The 15,091-nt window shown below is 53.0% G+C and overlaps 1 protein-coding gene and 1 non-coding gene across 6 annotated transcripts; both read right to left on the reverse strand.

Annotated features, from left to right (window-relative positions):
• Window positions 1-1,546: 1,546 nt before the first annotated feature.
• LOC144950759 (uncharacterized) lies at window positions 1,547-12,674 on the reverse strand. 5 transcript variants are annotated; one of them, XM_078880836.1, is made up of 7 exons: window positions 12,132-12,674; window positions 11,343-11,365; window positions 8,618-8,821; window positions 6,576-7,078; window positions 4,536-5,072; window positions 3,242-3,455; window positions 1,547-1,885 (listed from the first exon to the last, which is right to left on the reverse strand). In XM_078880836.1, the coding sequence occupies exons 3-7, from the start codon at window positions 8,806-8,808 to the stop codon at window positions 1,663-1,665; spliced, it is 1,668 nt and encodes a 555-aa protein (XP_078736962.1). In that variant the 5' UTR covers window positions 8,809-8,821; window positions 11,343-11,365; window positions 12,132-12,674; the 3' UTR covers window positions 1,547-1,662. The 5 variants fall into 5 exon arrangements, with proteins under 5 accessions (XP_078736962.1, XP_078736963.1, XP_078736961.1 ...); XM_078880837.1 differs by having other exon boundaries at window positions 12,052-12,674; XM_078880835.1 differs by lacking the exon at window positions 12,132-12,674 and having other exon boundaries at window positions 11,343-11,926.
• A 2,286-nt stretch (window positions 12,675-14,960) lies between these two features.
• TRNAI-AAU (transfer RNA isoleucine (anticodon AAU)) lies at window positions 14,961-15,034 on the reverse strand. The gene has a single exon. It is a non-coding gene; the product is annotated as a tRNA-Ile (tRNA).
• Window positions 15,035-15,091: the final 57 nt, after the last annotated feature.

Consider the following 15,091-nt stretch of genomic DNA (forward strand, 5'->3'; position numbering starts at 1 on the left):
GAACTAAGAAGATGTAAACGTTGTAGTTGGAGTTTAACTCTCCAACACACAACCGGTGTGTGTGCTGAACTAGTAACGAATTGGCACGTTCTGTTTACGTGACAAACCTCGCTAATTGGCTGTGTCGGGTGGTGGCGGGTTTAACGACACATTTATATTCACACGATCTAACCCCAAAAAACAGCTCTCGTGGATGCAAACCCTGTCTCACCGCTACGCAACTCGGCCAACATAACCGTCATGCAACCACAAAATGCAGTACGAATATATATATTAACACTCTATTAAATGATGTGCTTATAAAAGTCTTAGATTTGCGGTGAGTATACAAATGTAACGGGTCAAAGGGAACGTCTCGCCACGACTTAACAAATGTGAAAAAAAAGAATTAAAATGTACACAACCCATGAGCTGCACGCATTTTGTAAGTCCGTCTCACCAGGACGGTTGGTTCAATGCACGAACAACTCCGGGTTGCTTTCAACATTAATTGTCTCATCAGCAGATTCAGGCTTGCTTAAACCGATGCTGGCAAAGGACCCATTGCTTGCAGCTAAACATCGTGGCCTACGAAACATCTGACAGTTCACTGGCCACTGGTCGAAGCAAGCCGGGCTCCGCTGATGAGACACTGAATATCGAAACCGGTCCGCATATCTTGCTGGTATTGAGCCAATGCTGCCGATGTATTACGATGCTCCCTCCCAGAAGGCCGTACAGCCGATGGATTGAGTGAAATAATATTTTAAAAAAGTTTTAAAAAATGTAACGTGGGGAGAAATAATTACTGGAAGAGGGCATTACGGTGTTTTGTTGACTATTTTTTTTACTGTAACCAGGTCAGGCCTCACTGAGCTACACAACATTTACAGCAGCCAAACGACTCGAAACGCGTGACGTCGATTCTAAACGTGGAGGGAAAAGCCGGATGGCCCGGAGAAAAATCCACGCGACCTCGGATTAGAGAGGCACGCAGACTCCAAATATACAGCAGCAGCAGGCGTCGTCAGGGTCGAAATCGACCCCCACGGTCTCCTGCATACCAGGCGAGGGAGTTAACATCTTTCACCACAGTTAACATCTCTCACTACAGTTAACATCTTCCACCACAGTTAACATCTCTCACCACAGTTAACATCTCTCACCACAGTTAACATCTTTCACCACAGTTAACATCTTTCACCACAGTTAACATCTCTCACCACAGTTAACATCTCTCACCACAGTTAACATCTCTCACCACAGTTAACATCTTTCACCACAGTTAACATCTTCCACCACAGTTAACATCTCTCACCACAGTTAACATCTTTCACCACAGTTAACATCTTTCACCACAGTTAACATCTCTCACCACAGTTAACATCTCTCCACCACAGTTAACATCTCTCACCACAGTTAACATCTTTCACCACAGTTAACATCTCTCCACCGCACGACGGATTCCTCGCAGAAGAAGTCCAAGCGCAAGTCTGTGCGTCCGCTCGGTCCGCGAGCCTCCCCCACCTGCCCCGGCCACCCCCCCCGCCCCCCCGACCGTCACGGACGTTTCCCCTCTCCCCTTGACCCCGCCGGTAAAACGTCCGGCGGGAGAGAGAGATCGAAACGGCGGCCACCACGGCCTCCGATCAGCGCCGCGGGCCGCGGGCCGTCTCCAGCGGCTCAGCTGCCCCACCACTGCACCTCCGGGGGCACGTGGGGGGTAGGAGGCGAGCGGGCCCCCGTCCCCCCGTGGCCCCCGTCGTCGAGGCCGCCGTGCGGGCCGGCCGGCCCCAGCGTGAAGAGGCAGTAGAGCGCGTGGCAGAGCATCGCGAGCGACGGGGCGAAGCTCAGGCAGAAGCCGAAGCCGGCGTAGCAGCTCCTGATGGTGGCCCAGAACACGAGGCTGGGTCACGGGCACAGACACGGAGGGGGAAAGATAAGAGATTACCCCCCCACCACCACCACCCTCCCCCCCGTGCCGTTGGGGGCAAGGGCTGTTAACGAGCTGAACTAAAACTTTCTTTTATAATAATTGGTTTTTTACCCTTCTATCTGGCAACAAAACTGACACCTTTTTACAAGGAGTCATGTTTGCATAGACCACAATACCTGCAGTCAAAATGCAAACAAAAACCACAACTCTGATAATGTATGCCCTGTCCTTGAAGTTGATTAGTCCACACCCGAGACAGCTTTCCTTAGAGCCTAGTCTCACATGGGTTGGAGCAGATGACGCCAAAAGGCGCACAACTCAAAGACAATGCACCATCAGAGTATGAGAGCTCGGGGTAAGCATTTACTGGCAAATGAGGTTCCAATGGTGTAAAACTTTCTATTTCACCAGGTGAGGCCTACACTTGAGTGGTTGTTGTGGTTGTTGTCTTGTTGTGGTTGTTGTTGTTTGACTTGCATCCCACTGGGATTTTTGCACACTGTTGGTGTACGGTGCTTTTTCTGCAATATTTTGCTGTCTTTTCTTGGATTTTCTGTCTGCACTCAGTCACATATTCACTTTAAGATGTTTTTTGTTCATGTTTTAGTTTTTTGTTTGTTGCGGTTGCACCCGATTCAAGAGCCGAATGGCTCACAGGGCTATACCTAATAAATGAACTTGAACTTGAAGTGGTGTAGCTCTTTTTTCAGAGGCGATCTGCCAATTGACAAATGACGGCTCAACCATCTTGGCTTTTGTCACGTGGAAATTTAAAGCGGCCACATTTGGGGCAAGTGCTGTTAGCGAGTAAAAAACTAAACTAATCTATTCTTGATTCTACCAGGTAAGGCTCAGACTTGAGCTGCGTCGCTGCTTCTAAGCAGCGACCTGTCCGTCGCAAACGACAGCTCAACGAAGCGGCTTCACCATCGCCGTGTGCGGAATGTTTGGTTCCAGCTGCGGTTCTAAATGTGGAGGGGAAAAAAGAAAACCTCAGGACCCTTATTAAAAATCCACGCGAGCACGGGGAGAGAGAGAGAGAAACACGCAAACTCCTAATATACATCCATAATAGAGGTGTTTTGGGTTAGATCGCGCAAAAACCCCAAAACTCTATTATGGATGATATTGGTCACAAAAGCCTGTGTGTTAAACTCCTAATATACAGGCATCGGTCAGGATAGGGACGGAACCCGCGACCTCCTGCATACCAGGCGAGGTAGTTAACGTCTCGCCAGCCCAGAGAGCGATCGACACGCAAACTCCAAATACACGGCAGGCAGCCACCGCCTGGCGTCTCTCCGCTCATCCCACCGCTCCCCTCACCGTGAGATCACAAAGAGTGCGGCCGTGACGAGGACGAGAGGCAGGAAGTGTGGCTCCACGTTCAGCGCCAGCACGAGTGCCGCCAGCTGGTGCAGCAGCAGCTGCTGGGCCGTGTCGCTCACGAACGCGCGCTGCGCACGCACGGCGGACGTACTCGCCGCGGCACCGCCTCGCAGCTGCCGCAGCAGCAGCGCCAGCCCCGCCGCCAGCATGCCTGGCGGAATGCAAAGACAAAGATGCTCGCGTATTGTAGCTCGCGATGGAACGCCGCGGGGGGGCGGGGGGGCAAGTGCCGCTAGTGGCGGGTGCCGGCCAGGAACGCGGCGCACGAGGGACTGGGTGGCCAGAAACGCGCCCGCCCGGCCGCCTTTGTCTCCCCAGTGCTGATGGTAACACGCCACACCGGGTACTCATTTGAGGCCGAGTCGACCTATGGGCGGCCCAGATAATCGGCACTGGTGCTGGTAGCCGTGAGCGGGAATTGAACTGGGTTCATGGCGCAGCGCGCGAAACGCCATTCACGGCGGAGACGTCACGACGGCGCTTGTGCCAGGCTAGGTGCACTTTGAGGCCGCGTGAAGTGTCGGAGTCTTGCTGGCTGGAGGTCACGGGACAGACCCGGGCGGCGCCATGGGGTCGGCTGACTGAGATGACCGGCAGATTAGCCAACCGTGCTCCCCACTTTGCCCACTTTCTGCGTTTTGGCGGAGAGTGGAACAAGACTTACCTCTCACACGCACAAAGCAAATAGAGGCAGCAGTCCGCATCTCCACGCGTGAAGACATATTTGACTCTCTCGACCCGTTGTTGGCTTTCCAAACGAATGTTATTCGCAAGCGGCGTTTGTCTCGTCGAAGAAACGCTGACGCCCCTTTTGGGGTTTCATCAGCACGAACATGATCCCAACCTCTGGCACTTCCTTCATCACGGGCGGCTGAACCCAAGAATCGAACTCAGAATCGCAACAGCAGCATCTATCGATCCGTGCCCGCGACCCTGGCGACCCCGTGGTCGTGGTGACCCCAGCAACGCTCGCGACCCCGACGATTCTACGACCCCGGCGACCCCAACGATTCTACGACCCTCGCGACCCCAGTGACTTCGACGATTCCCCGACCCCAACAATTCTGCGACCCCAGCTACAAAGCGGCCCCACGACCCCAACCGCCCGGGCAACGTCGCAACCCCAGCGCCCCCGACGACTCCACGAACTTGTCGATTCCGCGACCCCCGGCGACCCCCAGCGGACCCCCCCCCCCGCCCCGCCCCGCAACCCCCGCGCCGACCCACCCACCCAGCACGAGCGGCAGCAGGGCGAGGGCGCCGCAGCGGAGCGCGTAGGCCAGCCGCTCGGCCGTCGTCGGCGCGGCCGCCCTCCCCGGCGCCGCGGCGCTCCACGGCAGCGCGGCGAACGCGGCGTACGCCAGGCACGGCGCCAGCAGCAGCGCCAGCGCGCACGAGCCCAGCGAGCGCCAGCACCGCCGCCCGCCGTCGCGGCCGCCCGTCCCGTCTCCACCTCCCGGTTCGGATCCGCGGCGGCAGCAGCAGAAGAAGCGGCCGGAGTCCCGCCGGCGCTTGCCGGCGCCGCGGTCGGCGCCTTCGTCGGCGCCGTCGTCCCTCCGCCGCTTCTCCTTCTTGTGGAGCACGGCGCGCACGGTGGCCATCTCGTCCGCGTCGGCCTCGCGCAGGATCAGCTCGAAGCTGTCGTCTCCTTCGAGCGACGAGGTGGAGAACGGCTCCAGCAGCCGCCAGCTTCGCGGGGGCCCCGCGTGGTTCCAGTGGCGGACGTCGTCACGGCCGCCTCCTCCACCACCTCCTCCATCTCCACCTCCTCAGCGAGCGGTGAAACACACGACGACAGCGGCATCGCAAGGCTCAGACACAGAATGTTGTATTGACACTGCAGGAGGAGGAGGAATCCGATGAGCTCCGAAACTCACAGATGTCCAGTCGGGGGTACGGGGTAAGCACGTGACAACAGCACACACACACACGACAGGAGTGAAACGTACAAGAAAGTTAAAACAAATAAACCCAAACACACAAACAAATACAACACGAAGCCATCCCCATCCGACCATGCAAAGCCCACCGAGGTATTCACTCATTTTTCAGAAGCGACCTGGCCACAAATGATAGCTCAACAAAGTGGCCCCCATCATTTGCCCACTTAACACAGCTAAACAATCCAAAAAAGACGTTGGCACGGGAGCGGCTTCTTCTTTCGCGCGGATTAACAACAGCGGATTCAAGGCGTCGTTTTAGATTTGCTATCCACTCGATTTGCCGTCTGTTCAGACGCGGAGTGGATCTGCTCCAATCCTCCCTCAACGGATCAAAGACAACAGCAGTGGAGTGTTTACCAAGTGGCAACGGGTCCGCCGCTGAGCTGGCGAGATGTTAACTACCTCGCCTGGTATGCAGGAGGTCGCGGGTTCCATCCCTACCCTGACCGATGCCTGTATAGTAGGAGTTTAACACGTAGGCTTTCGTGACCAATATCATCCATAATAGAGTTTTTGGGGTTTTTTACACGATCTAACCCAAAAAAACCTCTATTATGGATGCATATTAGGAGTTTGCGTGTCTCTCTCTTTCTCTCCCCGTGGTCGCGTGGATTTTTCTCTGGGTCCTCCCGTTTTATTTTACCCCCCTACACATTTGGAATCGACGTCACGCGTTTCGACCATTCGGCTGAACATTTCCCGCGCGACCACGATGATGAGCCACTTCGTTGAGCTGTCATTTGCGATGGGCAGGTCGCTGCTGAAAAAGAGCTACACCACTCGAGTGTAGGCCTCACTCGAGTGGGCCTTACCTGGTCAAATAAAACAAATCGTTTGGAGCGGCTGACCCGTCGAAAGAGCCCGTGCAGCGGCGTTATTCGCCCCACGCGCTCCAGGAAGGGCACGGGGAGGAAACATTAAAGAGCTTCACAGCTCATAGGATTCCTCCTCCGGTACAAATAAACACTCCGATTCTGATTTAAAGCTTTCGTGACTGCAGGGATTCATCTTCTTGGTTCTTTCGGTAAAGTCACGTAGAATGGAAATGACAAAATAACAAAATAAAACATGATAAAATAATTCTCACGACGTTTTGGCCACAACGCAAGTAGCCGTCCTCAGGTGGAGAACAGGTCTGTCAGGGAGACAGCGTCTGGTCTTCACCTGAGGACGGCTACTTGCGTTGTGGCCAAAACGTCGTGATCATTATTTTATTATGTTTTATTTTGTTCTTTTGTTCTTTCCATTCTACGTGACTTTACCGAAAGAACCAAGAAGATGATTCCTATTCTGTTTTCTGATTCTGCTTCTGCACAGGCGTGTGTCACCTGCGTCCCAGCGATGGTGTCGGCCCGCCTCCAACTCCTCCTCCTCGTCGCCGCCGTGCCTCCGCCGCTGATGACTGTGGTTCTGCTGCTGCTGCTGGTGGTTGTAGTGGTTGTTGTTGTAGTGGTTGTGGTGGTTGTGGTGGTGGTGGCGGCGGCGCCCCGCCACGTAGCTCCCGTGGGCACTGGCGAGCGCCGGCGACCAGCCGTCGTCGTACGAGACGTCGGTGGTGACGCCGACGCCGCCGCCGTCTTCACCGTCTTCGCCGCACCGCTCCTCCGGGCTGGACGAGTTGGTGTCGGCGACGCAGTAATGGCACGGCATGGAGAGACCCAGCTCGGCCGCTTTGACGCAACACGACGCGTCTTCCTCCTCCTCCTGCTGCTGCTGCTGCTGCTGCTGCGAGTGGATGTCCGGAGCGAACGTGAGGATGCGCTTGCACCGGGGCTGTTCGGCTGGCGCAGGGAGGTGCTGGCTCCACTGGGGAGGCAGGGTGCTGTACGGGCTGCCGGGGGCAGCAGAGGGGAGAGACGTGGCCAAAGTAACATATCGACAAGGCTCGATTATTGCAGCTCAATACTCTACGGGACGTCTGGTAAAAAAAAACGTTCGCAAGCTGCAGCATGGGCGACATTCTCTGGCACGAGTCGTGACGGGTTACTGCGAGGTCACTCTGTGTCTGTCCAGTGCTCGCTGAGCTGCACTGGTTTTAGGTTGCCGAACTAACACGTTGCAAGGTCCATAATAGAGGTTTGTTGGGTTAGATCGCGTACATTTACGCGCGTAAATTTACGCGGCGCTTTCAAATGCGCTCCTGCGGCCGTCTGGAACGCTCTTCCCCGTCCGATATTAAGAAGCCACGGGGAGCTTTGGACTTTTAAATCATCGTCTAGATTGACAAAACTAATTTATTTTAGTGCTGCTTTTTTGTGTTTTTTTCATTGTCCTTCCTCCGCACTTCTGATTAGCACGGCTGGCCAAGGTACAGTGCGAAAAAAGTTCAACATTCAGACAGGATAGACAGAAGCGGCGGGGGACGGTGGGTTGATTGATGATCATCAGTTGAGTTTAAACCGCTGCGGTGGGAGCGTTCACTGAACCGCTGAATTCGGTTTTGCCAGAAGAAGCTCCCAGGACGCGGAGCGAAACGTCGGACATCGTTCCGAACGATTCGCGTAGCGTGGCGCGGCACAATAATACTACCGCAGGCTGTGTCTGTGAAGCACAGCAGGTGAAGATGGTAATGAGAATGACGGTGACGGTGACACTGAACATGCGTCCAATGCCGACGTTGCTTCATGGGGCCTCCGTTGATGTAGCCGCTCTCCTCGAGCTCCGAATGTCCTGACGGTGACATCGTCTTTGTGATGTTCGCCTTTTGGCGTCTTCTGGTCTAACACCGGTTGAGACGAGGCTCTAAAGAAAGCTGTCTCTGGTGTGGACCAATCAGTTTCAAAGGCAATGCGTCATCTACTACCAGAGCGTGCGTTTTGTTTGCATGTCCACCACAAGTACGTGTGGTTAATGAAGGACATGATTCCTTGCAAAAGGTTTCAGTTTGGTGTTTTCAAATCTTAACACAACTGTTTAGTTGCCAGAAAGGGTAAAACCTATTATTATTATTATTATATGCCAACGTTGCTGCTGCTGATGATGAAGATGATAATGTCGATGACAATCATGATAACAATGCTGCTACTGATCGTGCTTCCAATGCCAACGTTAGTGACAGCGCAGAACGCTGAACGGAAGGCGATGGAAACGCGGTCCAACAATGTCAGCGTATAGATGTACGTGTATGGTGGACTTCTTTTGCACCGTACGTAGCCCACCGTGCTAATCGGAAGTGCGGGGGAAGGGCAACGCACTTCACACAAAAAGCGGCTCTAAAGAAATTCGTGTCAAATATATGTACGCTTATTTGTTGAACTTCTTTCGCACCGTACGAAACCAACACAACAAACTAATGACAAGAAGCAGTTCAACTTTGCTGCTACTGCTGCTGCTGCTGGGGACGAGGTGAAGATGACGATGGTGCTGGCACCTCGGAGGGACGGCGCTTTGGATGTAGAGCTCCGACTCGTCCCCGCCGCTCTGTCCCAGGTTGCGGAGTTGGTTGATTATGACGCTCAGAGAGTCCTCCACGACCTTCTCTCCTCCTCCTCCTCCGTCGTGGTCGTCGCCGTTCTCACCACCCAGCGCCTCCATCTCCTTCAGGGTCCACGCCTCGCACATGGTACGGCCCGCCCTGGCAAGCCACACGAACACCCCACACACTCGCTGCCTCGCTCGCTCACTCGCACCATCTCCTCCACCGTCTCCGGCGAAGGATCCAAAGCCACCAGGGGTGTTGAGAAACTCAGAGAACATCAGGGCTGTTTAGAACCTCAGAGAAACTCAGGGGTGTTTAGAACCTCAGAGAACCTCGGAGAACTTCAGCGGTGTTTAGAACCTCAGAGAACCTCAGGGCTGTTTAGAACCTCAGAGAACCTCAGGGCTGTTTAGAACCTCAGAGAACTTCAGCGGTGTTTAGAACCTCAGAGAACCTCAGGGCTGTTTAGAACCTCAAAGAACATCAGGGCTGATTAGAACCTCAGAGAACCTCAGAGAACCTCAGAGAACCTCAGGGCTGTTTAGAACCTCAGAGAACCTCAGGGCTGTTTAGAACCTCAGAGAACCTCAGAGAACCTGAGGGCTGTTTAGAACCTCAGAGAACCTCAGGGGTGTTTAGAACCTCAGAGAACCTGAGGGCTGTTTAGAACCTCAGATAACCTCAGGGGTGTTTAGAACCTCAGATAACCTCAGGGGTGTTTAGAACCTCAGAGAACCTCAGGGCTGTTTAGAACCTCAGAGAACCTCAGGGCTGTTTAGAACCTCAGAGAACCTCAGGGGTGTTTAGAACCTCAGATAACCTCAGGGCTGTTTAGAACCTCAGATAACCTCAGGGCTGTTTAGAACCTCAGATAACCTCAGGGCTGTTTAGAACCTCAGAGAACCTCAGGGGTGTTTAGAACCTCAGAGAACCTCAGGGCTGTTTAGAACCTCAGAGAACCTCAGGGCTGTTTAGAACCTCAGATAACCTCAGGGCTGTTTAGAACCTCAGAGAACCTCAGGGCTGTTTAGAACCTCAGATAACCTCAGGGCTGTTTAGAACCTCAGAGAACCTCAGGGCTGTTTAGAACCTCAGATAACCTCAGGGCTGTTTAGAACCTCAGAGAACCTCAGGGGTGTTTAGAACCTCAGAGAACCTCAGAGAACCTGAGGGCTGTTTAGAACCTCAGAGAACCTCAGGGCTGTTTAGAACCTCAGAGAACCTCAGATAACCTCAGGGGTGTTTAGAACCTCAGAGAACCTCAGGGCTGTTTAGAACCTCAGAGAACCTCAGGGCTGTTTAGAACCTCAGAGAACCTCAGATAACCTCAGGGGTGTTTAGAACCTCAGAGAACCTGAGGGCTGTTTAGAACCTCAGAGAACCTCAGGGCTGTTTAGAACCTCAGAGAACCTCAGATAACCTCAGGGCTGTTTAGAACCTCAGATAACCTCAGGGGTGTTTAGAACCTCAGAGAACCTCAGTGGTGTTTAGAACCTCAGAGAACCTCAGGGCTGTTTAGAACCTCAGAGAACCTCAGGACTGTTTAGAACCTCAGAGAACCTCAGGACTGTTTAGAACCTCAGAGAACCTCAGTGGTGTTTAGAACCTCAGAGAACCTCAGGGCTGTTTAGAACCTCAGAGAGCCTCAGGACTGTTTAGAACCTCAGAGAACCTCAGGGCTGTTTAGAACCTCAGAGAACCTCAGGGCTGTTTAGAACCTCAGAGAACATCAGGGGTGTTTAGAACATCAGAGAACCTCAGGGTTGTTTAGAACCTCAGAGAACCTCAGGGCTGTTTAGAACCTCAGAGAACCTCAGGGCTGTTTAGAACATCAGAGAACCTCAGGGCTGTTTAGAACCTCAGATAACCTCAGGGGTGTTTAGAACCTCAGATAACCTCAGGGCTGTTTAGAACCTCAGAGAACATCAGGGCTGTTTAGAACCTCAGATAACCTCAGGGCTGTTTAGAACCTCAGAGAACATCCGGGCTGTTTAGAACCTCAGATAACCTCAGGGCTGTTTAGAACCTCGGAGAACATCAGGGCTGTTTAGAACCTCAGAGAACCTCAGCGGTGTTGAGAACCTCAGAATCAGAACCGTCACTTGGGGGCGCGGCGGTGGATAGGCGATGTTAACTACCTCGCCTGGCATACAGGAGGTCGGTTGATCCAGAAGCAAAGCGTTGTGAGGCTTCAGTAAAAGTTAAAAACCACTGGTTTAGAGTAATCGTCTGCTGCTATAAATGTCCACGTGATGACGATGATGATGAAGACGACGATCCCACTCTGGCTGAGCCGCTATCATTTGCGACGATCGTTTTTGATGGAAAAGCGACGGGCAATGAGACACTGAAACGTGATCACAACGCAAGTCCCGTAATGAGCGGACGGTCTCGATTCAGAGAGAGAGAGAGAAGCTCCATCGCTCGGCGGGGCCGTCGACCGCCACGCGTCAACTCCGCACGACCGATCCGTCCATGCAGCGCAAAAGTTGACCGGTGGTCATCTCGCCGAAACGCCCGGCCCCTTCCATGGGAACGTGGAATTTCCGCCGGCGGCTTCGCTGGTCGCGCTTTGAAACGGATGGGAGTCAGCCTCGGCGCGCTCTCCTGTTAGCCGAGAGGATGATTTGTTTAAACTTGTGAGCAAGCTGATTGCACGCTTGGATGACGTACTCACCAGCGAATTGTAAGCCCGTGGTCCTGCACAAGAAACAGAGCACGTCTGGTTTTAACTACACAGCGAATGTGTGTAGTGTGTGTGTAGTGTGTGTAGTGTAGTGTGTGTGTAGTGTGTGTGTGTAGTGTGTGTGTGTAGTGTGTGTAGTGTAGTGTGTGTAGTGTGTGTGTGTAGTGTGTGTGTGTAGTGTGTGTAGTGTGTGTGTGTAGTGTGTGTAGTGTGTGTGTGTAGTGTGTGTAGTGTAGTGTGTGTAGTGTGTGTAGTGTAGTGTGTGTAGTGTGTGTGTAGTGTGTGTGTGTAGTGTGTGTGTGTAGTGTGTGTAGTGTGTGTGTGTAGTGTGTGTGTGTAGTGTGTGTGTGTAGTGTGTATAGAGTGTGTAGTGTGTGTGTAGTGTGTGGATTGTGTGTGTGTAGTGTGTGTGGTGTGTGTGTGGTGTGTGTAGTGTGTGTGTGTGTGTTGAGCTGTGTGTGTTTATCTACTTGGTGTGTATGTGGTCAGCTATATGGTGACGTGTATGGCTGTGTATAATCTACGTGGTGTGTGTGTGTAGTGTGTGCGTGTGTAGTGTGTGTGTAGTGTGTGTGTGTAGTGTGTGTGTAGTGTGTGTGTAGTGTGTGTGTAGTGTGTGTGTGTAGTGTGTGTGTAGTGTGTGTGTAGTGTGTGTGTAGTGTGTGTGTGTGCGTGTGCGCGACACGCTGTTGCGTCTCACAATCTCGTGCGTGTAGTGAAGCGCGTATCCCAAGCTGCGTGGCGTGTCTCTGTGTGCCCCGCAAGCGATGCGCTACGTACGTGGTGGTGGTGGTGGGGATGGTGGTGGGGATGGTGGTGGGGATGGAGGTGGTGGAGGAGGAGGTGGTGGAGGTGGTGGTGGGGATGGTGGTGGATGGAGGTGGTGGTGGTGGCGGTGGTGATGGCGGTGGAGGTGGTGGAGGAGGAGGTGGTGGAGGATGGAGAAGGTGGTGGAGCTGGTGATGGTGGTGGAGGCGGTGGTGGTGGTGGAGGTGGTGATGGTGGTGGGGGTGGTGGTGGTGGATGGAGATGGTGGAGGTGGTGGTGGCGGTGGTGATGGCGGTGGAGGTGGTGGAGGAGGTGGTGGAGTTGTAGGTGGTGGTGATGGTGGTGATGGTGGTGGTGATGGTGGTGATGGTGGTAGTGGTGATGGTGGTGATGGTGGTGGTGATGGTGGTGGTGGTGTAGGTGGTGATGGTGGTGATGGTGGTGATGGTGGTGATGGTGTAGGTGGTGATGGTGGTGATGGAGGTGGTGGTGATGGTGATGAACTCTGGAGTGGAGCGGGGCGCCAGGAGTCTCAATCCTGGCGCTCTCAACTCCTTCCCCTCGTGAGGAAACGCCCACGCGTGTAGGGGGGGGGGTATGTGTGTGTAGGGGGTATGTGTGTGTATGTGGTGGGGTGTGGGGGTGTGTGTGTGGTGTGGGGGTGTGTGTGTGTGGGGTGTGTGTGTGTGGGGGGGTGTGGGGGGGTGTGTGTGGGTGTGTATGTGTGTGGGGGTGTGTGTGTGTGGGTGTGTGTGTGTGTGTGTGGGGGTGTGTGTGTGTGTTCGTGTGTGTGTGTGTTCGTGTGTGTGGGGGGGGTTATGTGTGTTTGTTCGTGTGTGTGGGGGTATGTGTGTGTGGGGGGGGTGTGGGGGGTATGTGTGTGTTCGTGTGTGTGTTCGTGTGTGTGTGGGGGTGTGTGTGTGTGGGGGTGTGTGTGTGGAGGGGTGTGTGTGTGTGTGGGTATGTGTGTGTGTATGTGTGTGTGTTCGTGAGTGGGGAACGGTCGTGTAGTGGTTCGTGTGCTGCGAACCTGGCGTCCCCAGTTCAATTCCCGTTCACGGCCACCAACAGCAGTGACGATTATCTGAACCGGTCCTGGGCCTACCCTAGGTCGACTCAGCCTCAAATGAGTACCTGGTGCGGTGTGTAAACATCACCACTGGGGAGACAAAGGCGGCCGGGCGTGGTGCTGGCCACCCACCCCCTCGTGTGCCACGGTGCCGGCCTTCATAGGTGCTCGCTAACAGCACTTGTCCCTACAGCCTGTTGAGGCTACACTGGGTGGGCGGAGGAGGCGATCTGTATATGAATGTGTCAGTGTGTGTGTAGTTGTACAGACACATCTTGTGACACTCACCCAGTCAACAGCAGCAGCAGCTGATGATGCTGCTGCTGCTTCACGTTCGCCGTCCACGTTCCTTTGCAGCTTGAACCCGGGCAGATGTCTCCCTCTAGCGACGACTGCCAGCAGTAAGACTTTACGCCACGAGATAAATCAATAAACTATGAAACGAAAATATTACTGGTAGGAACCTCCTGGTTACACCAGCCCACAGGGGATTATTGTGTCCGTCGTGCAGGGAGCGGCTGGGTGGGGAGGGTGGGGCTGGGTGGAGAGAGTGGGGAGGGGCTGGGTGGGGAGGGTGGGGCTGGGTGGGGGGTGGGAGGGGTGGGACTGGGTGGGGAGGGTGGGGCTGGGTGGGGGGTGGGAGGGGTGTGGCTGGGTGGGGAGGGTGGGGCTGGGTGGGGGGTGGGAGGGGTGGGGCTGGGTGGGGAGGGTGGGGCTGGGTGGGGGGTGGGAGGGAGGGGTGGGGCTGGGTGGGGAGGGCATGCAAGATCACAGACAGCAGCATCATACGTAGCATCATTGACACCAATTATCTAAATTAATGCATTAAACTGTTTTTGTTTATTGGAAACTTAATTTTTTGTCTATTTGTGTTTCTCCCTTGTGACTTTGTAGGATGAACGTTGAGATTTATAAGGTCGGAGTAAGGTAGGGCACTGATAAAGGGTTGACAGGCATGCTGACGCCTGTTGTACATTTGGATATGAGAATATAAGAATAGGTTTTAACCTTTCCGGCAAAATGTTAAAGAGGTCCCATATTGTATATTTGGAGTCTGCGTGTCTCTCTCCCCGTGGTCGCGTGGATTTTTCTCCGGGTCCTCCGGGTTTTTCCTCCACATTTAGGATCGACATCACTACGCGTTTAGAGTCTTTGGCTGCGATACGTTTACACACGATAAGCCACTTAATTGGGATATAATTTGTGGCCAAAGTAGCTTCTAAAAAAGCTATATAGCTCAGAGGGCCTTACCTTGTAAAATAAAAACAATTTGTTTATCGTTTAAAAATGAATAGTGGTGTTAGTTTAGATCTTAAGTTTTCGTGACTGCAATGTTCTTTCGGTAAAGTCACGTAGGTATAAAATAAAAGAAAGCACTTTTTTAATAAAAAAAATGTTGATTAAAAGTAATAAAAAATGTAATTAAATCACGTTTCGGAAGCAACCCTAGCTTCCGTCATCAGGTGGGAAACCACAGCAAGGAATATCTTGTTACGAACGGCTCTTGTCCACTACAGTAATTGTATTTCTTGCTGTGGTTTTCCCACCTGATGGCGGAAGCTTGTGTTGCTTCCGAAACGTCGTGATTTAAAAAAAATGTTATTACTTATAATTTTTTATTTAAAAAAATGTATGAAAAGTTTTTTCTTATATTTGGATAATTTTTTATTACAAAAAAATTCTTATATTTTATACCTACGTGACTTTACCGAAAGAACCAAAGAGTATGAATAGTGATATTATTTTGATATTTTTTAAAATAAAAATTACCGTGGCCCGTACGGGGATCGAACCCGCGACCTTGGCGTTATTAGCACCACGCTCTAACCAACTGAGCTAACCGGCCAGCCGGCAACCCGATTCGCCTAAGACCCATATATCACTCGTACTACACGGGGAAAGG

This window comes from Lampetra fluviatilis, chromosome 59 (genome assembly GCF_964198595.1).
Source record: "Lampetra fluviatilis chromosome 59, kcLamFluv1.1, whole genome shotgun sequence".
In the NCBI taxonomy this organism is placed as follows: domain Eukaryota; kingdom Metazoa; phylum Chordata; class Hyperoartia; order Petromyzontiformes; family Petromyzontidae; genus Lampetra; species Lampetra fluviatilis.

What these genes read in the sequence shown, in the direction of transcription:
- LOC144950759 (XM_078880833.1), bottom strand. Translation starts at nt 8,943, where the DNA reads ATGTTCTCTGAGTTTCTCAACACCCCTGGTGGCTTTGGATCCTTCGCC. An exon ending in CAAAGCGCCGTCCCTCCGAG is followed by an intron (nt 7,079 to 8,617) that starts GTGCCAGCACCA and finishes TGCCCCCGGCAG; the next exon opens with CCCGTACAGCACCCTGCCTC. An exon ending in GCACTCTTTGTGATCTCACG is followed by an intron (nt 1,886 to 3,241) that starts GTGAGGGGAGCG and finishes CCCGTGACCCAG; the next exon opens with CCTCGTGTTCTGGGCCACCA.